The sequence below is a fragment of the Neomonachus schauinslandi genome, chromosome 11, assembly GCF_002201575.2.
Source record: "Neomonachus schauinslandi chromosome 11, ASM220157v2, whole genome shotgun sequence".
NCBI lineage: Eukaryota > Metazoa > Chordata > Mammalia > Carnivora > Phocidae > Neomonachus > Neomonachus schauinslandi.
The window spans coordinates 66,388,741-66,403,347 of NC_058413.1; the positions used below are offsets into that span (position 1 = coordinate 66,388,741).

The 14,607-nt window shown below is 35.5% G+C and overlaps 1 protein-coding gene across 2 annotated transcripts in view; it reads left to right on the forward strand.

Annotated features, from left to right (window-relative positions):
- Nucleotides 1–14,607, forward strand: part of TMEM135 (transmembrane protein 135) — a 285,580-nt gene that overhangs the window by 13,149 nt on the left and 257,824 nt on the right. For both annotated transcript variants that reach the window (XM_044919211.1, XM_044919212.1), the window contains exon 2: nt 14,412–14,539. In XM_044919211.1, the coding sequence (XP_044775146.1) occupies nt 14,412–14,539 (128 nt within the window). The remainder of the gene's footprint in view (nt 1–14,411; nt 14,540–14,607) is intronic.

The following is a 14,607-nucleotide window of genomic DNA, read 5'->3' on the forward strand; positions in this document are numbered from 1 at the left end:
CCCAGTCTAGTTCTGTTCATTGAAGTTCTGTATTTTATTTTCAATCTGTTGGTGCTATGAAAATGTGGTTTAGTTTTGATTCTCATGAGGACCACGTAACTTCTCTGAATAGTGACACAGTACGGCTCTTTCCTGACTATGTAACAGTTAGGTTATAGTGAACACTCCTCTAACATCTACTGATCCTGTTACCAATGGCTCTGTTACATTCACTAAGTCAGGAAATGAATGGGGAAGCCCTGGTGCACTGCCCAGCCAACTGTTCCATCCTGGGGAATCTTGAGAGGTCTGGACAAATCAAGAGCACAGCTCCAGGTTGAGCCAAGAACTCAAGAGATGAGGGTTTGGAAAAGAGAAAGGGAGAAATTATTTTGGGTGCTGGCACTGGGAGGGAGGTGTCAGGCTCAAGCCTAAACAACCAACCTCTCTGGACACACCTAGAGATTTATGGAGAGGGGTTGCGGGGGCGGGTATGTGCAGGAGAGCGGTCGGAGAGCATGTGATCATGGGTTGGGGTCAGCCTGTATTCAGTAGTGACCCTGGGCAGGGGAGGGGATGGGTGGGGTGTGGTGTCCTAGGCATTCTGTTGCTATCAGGGCTTTTCTGGTCTGTCTGGTGGTTGGAATGTTCCAGTCATTACAAAATGTCTTCCTTGGTGGCTCAAGAAAGTGTGATAAGAAATAACACAATGGGTTTTAGTTAGAGCATGAATTAATCAGTCTTGTTTATTTCTGATTTTAACTGTTGGGATCTGTAGTTGAGCAACAGGGCTTACTGACAGTCCTGTTATAAGAGAAGGCAAGATGAGGACATGAGGTGTAACTGAGTTCTTAATTGCCATTTATTTTTTTCAAACATCTTAATTACTAGAGACAGAAATCTCTGCAAAATACTTAAACCTGCACAACACAAAAAGGAACTGGGGTTGGGGCAGGAAGTGTGCAGAGTGAAGGAAACTAACATTTTAAGATGCCTACTATGTGCTAGTTACTCTGCTGGGTACTTTATATTTGTCATCTTATTTAAAAAGTACTGACATATTGGAAGAAAGAAAAGAGAGTAACGTTAATTGACAAGTGGCCGGTGCTATTTTCCTGTTGGGATTAGTTCTTTTTGCTTACTGATTTAGTGGTATTAATATTGTGTTTCCATTGTCTTTCATCTTTTGCTCTTATAGACTGGGAGTGTAGTTTCTACCTCTGGAGCCATCATCGTGCCTAATTTAGTCTTCCCCAGGTTCTGTCAGTGGTATCTATATATATCAAATTTATGAATATCCTATTAGGTTATTTATAAATTTCAGTTGTGTTTTCCCTATATTTTTGTATTTTTTTCTTTCAGGATGGGCAGCCTGAACTCCTGTAGGGAATAGCAAGTCATAACTTTCTATTTGTAACATGCACTGTGGCTAAATGATACTTGTCCTCATTTAGAATAGTCTGACTTCAACATCAGGTCTGGCAGTTAAGAGCATGGACTCTGAAGCCACTTCCTTGAGTTCAGTCCCTGTTCGGTTACTTAATTCGTTATGTGACTTTGGGCAACATGATCTCTTTGTGCCTGTGTTTTCTTATGAAAGGGGATAATGATCATGCCCATCTTATAGATTGCTGTGAAGACTAAGTGAGTTAACATTTGTATGGTGTTTAGAGCAGTAACCTGCCACATAGTATTTGTTAAATTAAGAAACTAAATATTCTGTTAGTAAAATATTTAACAAATATAAATTCATTACGCTGTTTTCTTTAAAGTAGTTCTCAATATGGGGTAATTTTGCCTTCTAGGAGACATTTGGCAATTCCTGCAGACATTTTTAGTTGTCACAGCTGAGTATGCTGCTGGCATTTAGAAAATAGAAGACAGGGGATGTTCTAAACAACTTCTAATATATAGGACAGTCCTCCACAACAGCAAGTAACCTGGCCCCAATGTTGATAGTGTCAAGGTTGAAAGACCCTGCTTTAAATAAATCATTATTTGCTAGTGATTACTTAAAGAAGGATTAAATACATAAAACATGAAACCAACTCTTTGTTATTGTGAAGAATTCTTTTTTTTTTTTAAAGATTTTATTTATCTATTTGACAGAGAGAGAACATGAGCTGGGGGGAGGAGCAAGGGGAGAGGGAGAAGCAGGCCCCCTGCTGAGCAGGGAGCCCGATGGAGGAGTCAGTCCTAGGACCCCGAGATCATGAGCCGAGCTGAAGGCAGACGCTTAACCAGCTGAGCAACCCAGGCACCCTTATTGTGAAGAATTCTTATTTCCCAAAGGAACTAGATTTGTCAGCCCCTCTAGAAAGTCTTCTAGAAGAGCTAGTGATTAAGCATTGGGGCTAAGACTGCTGAATTGGAGTTTGGTGCTAATAAGGCTAAGATCATGGAGTTAGCCACCTTGAGGACCAATTAGCTTTGTTCTGTTCCATGGCCATAGACTGTAATCCGAATACTAGTCAACCATCTCTATGATAAATATGCTGCATTAATCACATAGGGAAACAGACAAGGGAATATAAGTAAGATTAAATGCATATAGGTCTGATAGATGTTTAATAGTGATATTTTTATAAAGAGAAACTCCTAAATTGGGAACCCATAATTATAATTTTGCACCACACTTCAGTGTATAGCCTTTGTGTTAGTCAGGTTGGTTGCCATACTTGTCCTTCATGAACTATCCTTTTTTTTTTTTTTTTTCATGACCTGTCCTTAATGCTCCCTCTGTTTTTTTTGACAGAGGAATATTCATAAAGATATTCTCCTGTATTTTTTCTAGATACTTTACTGTTTATATAATCTTCAAATTTAATCATCTTGATTCATCTTAAACTAATTTTTGTGTATAGTATGAGGCAGAGATCAAGGTTAATGTTTTGTTCTACACAGATACCCAGTTCCTCCAGTACCATTTATTTTTAAAAAGATACAATTTTAAAAGTAGGGAAAAAAGAACTCTTTGAAACATTTGTTTTCAGTGTTGACCTTTAATTTTTATCTTTCAACAGGATGTTTTGATATACATAGTATTTTTCAACACGATGATTTGATATATGTATATACACCAAGTGAAATAATTACTACGGTCAAACTGATTAACATATCATCTCCTCACATTGATGAGAGCATCTGAAATCTACTTTTTTAGCATGTTTCCAGTATTCAGTATCATGTTATTAATAATGGTCATTATGCTGTACATTAGATCTGTAGATTTATTTGTCCTACGTAATTGCAACTTTTGTATCCTTTGACCATCATCCCATTTCCCCCTACCTCCATAGCCACTGGTAACAACCATTCTACTCTGCTTTTCTGAGTTTGTCATTTTTAGAATCCACGTGTAAGTGAGATCAGGCAGTATTTGTCCTTCTGTGCCTGGCTTATTTCACTTAATGTAATGTCCTCCAGGTTCATCCATGTCACAAATGACAGAATTTCCCTCTTTTTTAAGGCTTAGTCATGTTCCATTGTATAAATATACCACATTTTCTTTAACCATTTATCTATTGATGGACACAGGTTGATTTGGTATCTTGGCTCTTGTGAGTGGTGCTATAAAGAACACGGGAGTGCAGATATCTCTTCAGGATACTGATTTCATTTACTTTTGGATATGTACCCAGAGGTGGGATTGTTGAATCATATGGTAGTTCTATTTTTTAATTTTTTGAGGAACCTCCACAGGGTTTTCCATACAAATTTACATTCCCACCAACAGTGTATAAGGATTCCCTTCTCTCCACTCCTTTAGCAACACTTAACCATCTTTTGTCTTTTTGATAAGAGCCATTATGACAGGTGCACAGTGCTATCTCATTGTGATGTAATTTTCATTTCCCTGATGATTAGTGGTATTGAAGATCTTTTTGTATACTTGTTGGCCAAATATTTTGTGTATCTTCTTTTCAGAAATGTCTATCAGGTCCTTTTTTTTTTTTTAAGTTTTTATTTAAATTCCAGTTAGTTAACATATGGTGTAATGTTAGTTTCAGGTGTACAATATATTGATTTGACACTTCATACAACACCTGGTGCTCATCACAACATGTACACTCCTTAATCCCCATCACCTATTTAACCCTCTCCCACCTATCTCCCCCCTGGTAACCATCAGTTTGTTCTCTATAGTTAAGAGTCTGTTTCTTGGTTTGTCTCTTTTTCTCTCTTTATTCTTTTGCTCGTTTCTTTTGTTTATCCCTTTGCTCATTTCTTAAATTCCACATATGAGTGGAACTTTAAACCACTTTGAATTTATTTTTGTGTGTGGTATAAGAAAGTGGCCCAGTTTCATTCTTTTACATATGGCTGTCCAGTGTTCCCAACACCATTTGTCGAAGAGACTGGTTATGTGTTTCTAGGAGTTTTGCCATTTCTTCTAGGTGCAGTTTGCAGGTGTATAATTGCTCAGAATAGTCTCTTTTGGTCCTTTGTGTTTTTGTGCTATCAGTTGTAATGTTCTCTCTTTCATTTATAATTTTATTTATTTGAGTTTTCTCTTTTTTTTTTAAGATTTTATTTATTTATTTGAGAGAGAGAGAGCACAAGAGGGGGTAGCGGGAGAGGGAGAAGCAGACTCCCCGCTGAGCAGGGAGCCCGATGCGGGACTCGATCCTGGGACTCCAGGATCATGACCTGAGCCGAAGGCAGTTGCCCAACCAACTGAGCCACCCAGGCGCCCTCTCTTTTTTTCTAAGTGTAGCTAAAGGCTTGTCAATTTTATCTTTTCCAAAAAAACCTTTTAGTTTCATTGATTTTTGTATATTGCTTTTCTAGTCTGTATTTCATTTATTTCTGCTATGATCCTGATTATTTTCTTCCTTCTGCTACCTTTTTGTTTAGTTTTTTCCTTTTAGTTTCTTGGCGGTGTAAAGTTAGGTTTTTTATTTGAGATCTTTCTTTTTTCTCTATATAGGCACTTATGGCTATAACCTTCCCTCTTAGAATTGCTTTTGCTACATCCCAAAAGTTTGGATATGTTGTGTTTCCCTTATCATTTGTCATAAGGTATTTTTTTATTTCCCTTTTCATTTTCTTCAGTCCATTGGTTTTTCATGAGTGTGTTATTTAATTTATTCATATTTATGAATTTTCGATTTTTTTCTAATTTTGTCCCATACCATTGTGGTCAGAAAAGATACTTGATATGATTTCAATCTTCTTAAAATTTTTATGACTTGTTTTGTAGCCTAACATATGATCTATCCTTTAGAATGTTCCACGTGGCTGGAAAAGAATGTTTATTCTGTTCTTGTTGGATGGAATGGTCTGTATATGTCTGTTAGGTACATTTGGTCTGTATTGTTCAAATCTGCTGTTTCCTTATTGTTTCTCTGTCTGGATGACCTATCTGTTGTTGAGAGTGGCATAATAAAGTCCCCTGCTATTATTGTGTTGCTTTCTATTTTTCCCTTCAGTTCTGTTAATATTTACTTTATATATTTAGGTATTCTAATGTTGGATGCATATATATTTACAATTGTTATGTCTTCTTGATGAATTGACCTCTTTATCATTGACCATCTCTGTGTCTTGTTACAGTTTTTGATTTAATTAAATTCTATCCTGTCTTGTATAGGTATAGTCACCCCTTTACTCTTTTGGTTACCATTTGCATGGAGTATCTTTTTTCCATTCGTTTACTTTCAACTTAGGTGTATCCTTAAAGCTAAATGAGTCTTTTGTAGGCAGCATTTTGTTGGGTCTTGTTTGTTTTTTAATTTTATTTTATTATTTTTTTTAATCCATATAGCCACTCTTTGTTTTTGATAGGATTATTTAGTGAGTTTACATTTAAAATAATTATTAATTGGAAGTACTTACTGTTGCTATTTTGTTCATTGTTTTCTGACTATTTTGTAGTTCCTTTGTTCCTCTCTTGCTGCTTTTCTTTGAGTTGATGATTTTTTTTTGTGGTGGCATGCTGATTTCTTTATTTTTCCTGTATCAACTATAGGCTTTTGCTTTGTGGTTACCATGTGGCTAATATAAAACATATTTATAAACAGTCTATTTTAAGCTGATAGCTTCAATCACATACAAAAACTCTACCCTTTACTTCCCATCCCCATTTTATGTTTTTGTAATCACAATCTTTTTGTATTATGTATCTGTTAATATATTATTATAGCTATAGTTATTTTAAATACTTTATCTTTTGACCTTTATTTTAGAGTTAGTACTGTCAGTACTTTTGAATTGGTACTGTCACAGCACTATGACAGTATTAAAATACCTGACTATATATTTGTATGAATTTGACTATGCATTATCTTCACCAGTGAGTTTTATATTTTCGCAGGTTTTTATGATACTAATTAATATCTTTTCATTTCAGCTTGAGGAACTGTCTTCTGTATTTCCTGTAATGCAGTTCTAGTGGTGATGTTCTCTCTTAGCTTTCTTTTTTTTGTGAATGTTTTTATCTCAGATTCTGAAGGACAGCTTTGGCAAGTAAAGTATTCTTGGTTGGCAGTTTTTTTTTTTTCAGCAGTTTGAATATATCATCCCATTCTCTTCTGGCCTACAAGAATACTGCTAAGAAATTCACTTATTCTTTTGGGGTTCCTTTGTATACAATGATTTGCTTTTCTTTTACTGCTTTCAGAATTCTCTGTTTGGTACACTTATCATGATGAGCACTGAGTAATGTATAGAATCATTGAGTCACTTTATTGTACATGTTAAATTAATATAATACTGTATGGTAACTGTACTGGGATTAAAATAAATTTCTCTTTGACCTTTGAGAATTTGATTGATATATCTAGGTGTAAATCTCTTTATAGTTAATACAGTTGGGGTTCTTTGGGCTACATGGTTCTGAATGTCTGTTTCTTTCTCTAAATTAGGGAAATTTTCAGTCATTGTTTCCTTAAGTAAGGTTTCTGTTTTTTTTCTCTTTCTCTACTCATTCTGGGATTCCCAAATGCTTATTTATTTGACTTTTTTTCCATAATTGTCATAGACTTTTTTCACTCTTTTTCCATATTTTTTCTTTTTGTTTCTCCACCTGGGTAATTTCAAATGACCTGTCTTTGACCTCAGTGATTCTTTCTTCAGCTCCACCTAGTCTGTTGTTAAAGCTAACTGTGGAATTTTTTTTAGTTTTGTCATTGTTTTCTTCAGCTCCAGATTTTTTTTGTTTCCCCTTCCTCCCTCCCTCCCTCCCTTCCTTCCTCCCTCCCTCCCTCCCTCCTCTTTTCCTCCCTCTTTCTTTCTTTCTGTAGTTTTCATCTTTGTTGAACTCATTTTGGTCATGTATTATTTTCCTGATTTCGTTTAGTTGTCTGTGTTCTATTGTAGTTTACTGAGGTTTTTTAAGATGACAGTTTTGAATTCTTTGGCAGTTCATAGATCTCTGTTTTTTTAGGGTTGGATACGGGTGTTTTATTTTGTTTCTTTGTTTTCCTGATTATTTGTATTCCTTGTGGCGTCGTTTTGGTGTGTGTGCATTTGAAGAAGTAGGCATCATTTCCAGTCTCCAAACTCTGGCTCCTGCAGTGAAAGCCCTTCACCGTGCACACTGTCCAGAGATTTTGGGTAGGTTTTTTGGTCAAGTCTGTGCATGGGTTTGCTATTGGAGCCTTCAGGCAGGTTGGTCTGGTGTTTAGGGGTGAATCTAGAGCCTAGGTTCACTGGTGTGGGCCTTGTGCTTGGGCCTGTGCGGGTAGGCCTTGTGGCTTGGACGTTGGTGTTGGGCCTGAAGCTTGCTTGGGTCCCTGGAACAACTTTAGAGCCTGGTTTCTTGGGAGTTAGCCTAGTGCTGGGATGGGTCTTGAGTCTGAGTCTATAGTTTGTGTGGGTTGGCCTTGTGCCTGATTTCACTAGGGCAGGCCTGGTTCCAAGATTTGTGGTGAAGTTGGATGCTCACTTCACTCTTCTTTTATTGGGTGGGTGTCTCTCTCCACACTGGATTGCCTGGACTCGGAGGTCGGGTAATACGCAGAATATGAGATTGTCTTTCCTACCGTTTTCAGTGTGTGTTTTCTTATTTCTGTGTTCCATCCAGGTGTTGTAATCTTTCATCTGGAATCCTTAGCTTTTGTGAAGGTATTTTCATGCATGGGTAGTTATTCAAATTGATGTTTCTGCAAGAGGTTAAGTGCTAGAAACTGCTATTCTGCTATTTGGCTGATGTCACTCCTGTGTCACTTAATTCAATCTCTTTAATAAATGAGGAAACTGAAGTCTAAAGAATTACATCTAAACAAGGATCTTTCTTGGCAATTAGTTGTAGAGCTAAAATTAAAAATTGTATCTCATGATTATCTCATGATTACTTTGTACTCCATCATGGTATTTATTTCTATCTCTTGTTCAGATTCTTTTTTCTATAATAATCCCCATTTTCTCATACTTGTTCACTTGTTCATCTCCCACCAATTTTACACATACATCATATGCTTATTGTAGAATGTCTGGAAAATACTCCTAAGCAAAAAGAAGATTAAAATAATCTTTTGCCTCAACCGGAGATGACCAGTGCACAACATTCTCATATTTGTTCCATATGTTCATTAAAAAATACTGTTTTGTAGTCTGCATTTTCACTTTGTATATTTTGATTTATTTTTTCCTGGTCATTAAGTAGTCTTCTAAAACTAGATTATATAACTAAAATAAATAAAGGCTTATATTTTAATCATAGTGCTATTATGTACCTGTATTTAGCTAAATATATTTGGAAAATTCATAAGAGATTAATTAGTGTGGAATTTCTTGGTCAAAACTTATGAACATTACAACATATTTTTGCTATAAAAATATGTTTATGAAGGTGCCTGTGGGTGTCTGATAATGATTTTATATACATGTACATGTGCTCTTACTACATGGTATGTACAATTACTGTCACATTATTTGGTGAGATCAGTGTTTCCTAACCTTTTTTTAACACTGTAGCATACCTAGGAATAATAATTGTGTGCCACAGTAGGGAAAACTGAGATGTTTATTACTGTGCTCTGTTACCTACTAGGTCTGACTACCCAAACTGTTGAGAGGATCATTATTTTGGCCACTTGTAAACCCTGGTTGGAAGCTCTGGATTAGAGCACAGTGATGATAAGGTCCTAGGTTATTTCTCACGTTTTGTGTAAGATTTTCCCTGTTTCTCAGAATAGACTGTACAGTTTGGTATACCAGTAATGCAAATATATACAATTTATCCACTTGATTGTTAATGGATAGTGTTTGGCAGTATTTGTAATTACAGGTAGTGCTATGAATATGACTTTTGGTGGAAATAAGCACTTATTTCTTCTGAGTATGTATACCTAGGAGAGGAATTGCTGGATCATAGAGTAAGTATACATTTAATTTCATTAGATAGTAAAGAAACTCTTCAGTTTTATATTCCCACCAGCTATGTATGAAAGTTCTAGTTTTTTCATTTGCATCAGTACTTTGCATTATCAGTTCTTTTTATTTTAGTCATTCTTATGTGTGTGTAGTGCTAATTCTTTGTTCAATGAAGACTAATGATGATGAGCATATTTCGTTTACCTATTGACCATGTGGATAACTGCTTTTTTTTTAATTGAACTTTTTATTTTGAGATGATTGTAGATTCTCATACAGTTAAAAGAAATAATGGAGAGAGATTTCCTGTATTTTTTATTTGGTTTCTCCCAGTGGTATCATCTTGCAAAATGATAGTAAAATATCACAACCAAAATATTAGCATTGATATAGTCAAGATACAGAATGTCTCCATCACCCAAAGGATCCCTGAGGTTGCCCTTTTATAGCAATACCCACTTCCCTCCCACATACCTGGCCAACATTACTTTATTCTTCATTTCCATAATTTTGTCATTTCAAGAATGTTACATAAATGAAATCTTGCATTATACAGTGTTTTGGGATTGGCTTTTTTACTCATCATATTTTTTAGGAGATTTATCAAGATTTTTTCATGTATCATTCATTTATTCTTTTTCATAGCTAAGTACTATTCTCTTGTATGGACACTCCACCATTTTTTTTAACCAGTCACTTCTTGAAAGACATATGGATTGTTTCTGGTTTTTGACTACTATGTAAAAAAACTGCTCTAAACATTTGTGGCCAGATTTTGTGTGAACATATATTTTCATTTCTCTAGGATAAACACCCTGGACTGTAGTTGCTGGGTCATATGATAGTTGCTTGTTTATTTTTTCAGGAAACTGCCAAACTGCTTTCCAGAATGACTATACCACTTTGCATTCTCCCTAGTAATACATGAGTGATCCAGTTTCTCTGCCTTCTTGCCAGAATTTGGTGTTTCCGGTATTTTTAAATTTTAGCCATTCTGATGTTTGTGTAGTGATAGCTCATTATAGTTTTAATTTGCATTTCCTTAATGGCTAGTGTGCTTGTCTGCCATTTGCGCATCTTCAATGAAATGTCTGTTCATATCTTTGCCACTTTTTAGTTGCATTACTTTTTTACTGTTGAGTTTTGAGATTTCCTTATATATTCTAGGTACTAGTCCTCTGCTGGATATGTAGTTTACAAGTATTCTCTCCCATTCTGTAGCTAGTCTTTTTATATTCTTTTTTTTTTTAAAGATTTTATTTATTTATTTGAGAGAGAGAGAATGAGAGACAGAAAGCATGAGAGGAGGGAGGGTCAGAGGGCGAAGCAGACTCCCTGCCGAGCAGGGAGCCTGATGTGGGACTCGATCCAGGGACTCCAGGATCATGACCTGAGCCGAAGGCAGTCACTTAACCAACTGAGCCACCCAGGCGCCCTAGTCTTTTTATATTCTTAACACATCTTTCAAAGAGAAAAAGGGTTTTTTTTTTTTTTTTAAGATTTTATTTATTTATTTGACAGAGAGAGACACAGTGAGAGAGGGAACACAAGCAGGGGGAGTGGGAGAGGGAGAAGCAGGCTCCCCACTGAGCCAGGAGCCAGATGTGGGGCTCGATCCCGGGACCCTGGGATCATGACCTGAGCCAAAGGCAGATGCTTAACAACTGAGCCACCCAGGCGCCCCAAAGAGAAAAAGTTTTAATTGTGAAGTGTAATGTACAGATTTTCCTTTTATACATGATGCTTTTGGTCTCATGTCTAAGAACTCTTTGCCTAGCCTTAAATCCCTAAGATTTTCTCTGATTTTTTTTTCCTTAAAGTTTTGTAGTGTTATGTTTTACATTTATGTCTATAATGCATTTTGAATTAAATTTTGTGTGAATTTTGAGACTTAGGTTAAGGTTGTTTTTCATTTTTATTTTTTATTGTCTGTCCTGTGGATATCCAGTTGCTCTAGCACCATTTGTTGAAAAGTCCTTAGTTGGAAGTATTTGTGTGGGTCTATTTCTAGGTACTCTATTCTATTTCATTAACCTATTTGTGTATTACTCTGCCAATAACACAAAGCCCAATTGCTCTATGAATATAATAAGTCTTAAAATTGGGTAGACTTACTCACTTTATTCTTTTTCAAATTTGTTTTAGTTCTTATAATCTCTTTGTTTTTCTGTATAAATTTCAGGATAATCTTGCCTATATCTATCTGCAGAAATCTTTCAGAGATTGTGATAGAAATTGTGTCACTTTGGGGAGAATTGACATGCTGAGTCTTCTAGTCCAAAACATTTATTTACTCTGTCTTTACTCTCTTTCATCAGCATTGTATAGTTTTCAGCATACAAATCCTATACAGGTAGATTTTTCTCTAAGTGTTTTATTTTTTTGATGATTTATAAATGCTACTGTATTTTTAATTTTGGTATCCATATGGTGATTGTTCTTGTATAAATGATTTTTTTAAAAAAAGAATTTATTTGCGAGAGAGAGAGGGAACAAGCAGTGGGGAGGGGCAGAGGGAGAGAGAGAGAGAAGCGGACGCCCCACTGAGCAGGAAGCCCAATGTGGGGCTTAATCTCAGGACCTGGAGGACCTAAGCTGAAGGCAGATGCCTAACCGACTAAGCCATCCATGCACCCCTACAAATGATTTTTGTATGTTTATCTGTGTCCTGTGCCCTTGTTGAACTGCCTTATGAATTCTAGGAGGTTGGGTTTTGTTGGTTTGTTTTTATTTTGTATATTGTTTGAGATTTTCTATTTTTCTATGTTAGACAATCAAGTTATTTGAAAACAGGGATAATTTTGTTTCTTCCTTTCTAGCAACAGCGGGACTTGTTTTTTGGGGGGGTGGTTCTTTTTTGGTATCTACTTGAATATATAACAGAGTAGCAGATTCTGCCCACTATTAAGTCTAAAATGAAAGAGACATTACATTCCAAAACCTGAAGATACTAGGAGACCATTAGAACTGATGGTATGGTTGGGATGCCTGGCTGGCTTAGTTGGTGGAGTTTGTGACTCGACCATGGGATTGTAGGTTTGAGCCCCACATTGGGTGTGGAGATTAACTTAAAAATAAAAAGTCTTAAAAAAAAAAAAAAAAAGAACTGATGAGATGGTTGAGGATCAGGGAGTGATTGAAAATGACACCAGCATTTTGTTCCTGAGTAATTGGGTGGATGTAATAAGGTGGGAAACTCATAAGTAAAAGCATTTTGGAGAAATATGAGTTCTACTTTGGACATGCTGATTTTTTAAATAACTGTGGTACATATTTCTTGATACGTCCAGTAGATATCAGAAGGATGGATTAAGAATTTAGGGATGAGGTTGGAGTTATAATTACTACTTTGAGATGGTAGATGATGCCATGGGAGAGAGCATATTTGGAATGAGTAGCAATCTGAGGAAGAAATGCTAACAAAGGAAAAGGATTTAGGGATACAATGGGAAAATGAAAAGAATGCATTGTCATGGAAACTACAGAAACCTCTCTGGTCAAAATTCCACCTATTTGTCAAGATTTGTCTTAGAAAATTCAGTGATATCAGTCAGACATCATCACCTGCCCAGTCCCATCTCCTTTTAGTAATTCCCTAATATGTATTTCTATAGCAGTTTCTTTTTTCTCTAGTCTCTCATTACACCATTATTAAAGTTTCTTGTTTATGTGTCTGTTTCCTTGTCAACATTTTATGTTCCTTGGTGGCAGAGATTAGATATTCATTGTTTTTCCTGTGTATGGCATAATACTTAATAACAGTTTGTTTAATTGAATGAAGTAGGAGATGGTCAGTTTCAGAGCTTTGAGAGGGGTGGAGTAAGAAAACTGAGAAGAGGCCATTGGATTTGTTGATCATGGACCTTAGGAAAATTGATATGTGGGAGTGAATAGAGAGTTTTCTAGTCTTCTTTCAAGTCAGTCCTGCCCTTTCTTACACCTCCTACCTTATTCGCTAATTATGTGGTTTTAACATTTGTTCCTTTGATACATTGTTTTATCATGATGGAAAAATATTTTTTCCCTGTGGCCTGTGAAAATTCTGTTTTTCCAAAAATAGCTCATATCCCTTTTGCAATGAAACTGCTGCCTACACCTATATTAAATTAACTCTTTGATAAACTTCCAAGGTACTTTGTATTGTATTATTAACACTTAATCATTCTTGAATATCTTTATCCGTATCTTATCATACCATGTTATAATTTATATTCTGTTTATATCCTATAACATTAATAGTATACTCGATAAATACTTAAAGACTTAGGTCTTGATTTTTAAATATCATTGTTAACTTATTTCAGAGCTTTTTTTGTTTGTTTTAGTCCTAAAACCTTTCTTTTAAATTCGGAGTTCACATACAAAAAAAACACTAAAAACAAATACATTTTCAATCTAAATTTAAAAGATAAGTCATGAAGACTCATCGGGTGATATCTTTATGAAATCTTTTTGTGACAAACTTCTGTACAGGATTCTATGTACATCCTCTGCATAGGAACTTGTTCCTGTTTCCGTGTTCTGGTAACATTGTGGTACCAACCCATAATAGACTAGATTCTCAATCTTTGTTTTTCAGTCCTTTTTTTTTTTTTTTATGGGCTCCAGTGGGCCAGAAATCATTAATTTTTTTTTTTACATTTTGTTTTCATAGCATGGTTTTGTCACGCAGTAGTCGTGTTTGAATAGCTGAATGAATTTCTTTGGTTTCTGTCACCGAGTTTTTCTAATATCCAGGCTGATAATATCTGTAAAATATTTTTGTTTTGGCATTCAATTTCTATTTGAATTGTGCTTTTTTTTTCCATTTAAAAATGTATTCCATTATTCAGTTTAAAACTGTTTTCAAGGTATTACAAATATTTACCATTTGGAAGTTATTCTTTATGACCCATGTTGTAATTTCTTGGTGTATAATTTACCCATTATATCTTCAGTAAATTTAAGTGTCTTCTTTTCTGTCCCAGAAATTGTATTTTTATAGAGCAACCAGTAAAATACCAGTTTTAACTTAATTTTTAAAATATATGCTATTATTCAGTACCTTTCACCTAAGAGCTAATTTAAGTGGGAAAAATTGGTTGAATTAAACAAAAAAGCCTTTCTCTTTCCAGATTGCAGCAATTCTCCGGAAACGAAAATTAGACTATTATTTACACAAACTACTCCCTGAGATCCTACAATCTGCTTCATTTCTGACTGCTAATGGGGCCTTGTATATGGCTTTCTTTTGCATTTTAAGGTTGGTACTCATAATCACCACTGGAGATTAATACAGATTCCTTTGTTGAAACTGAAACAAATGGATGT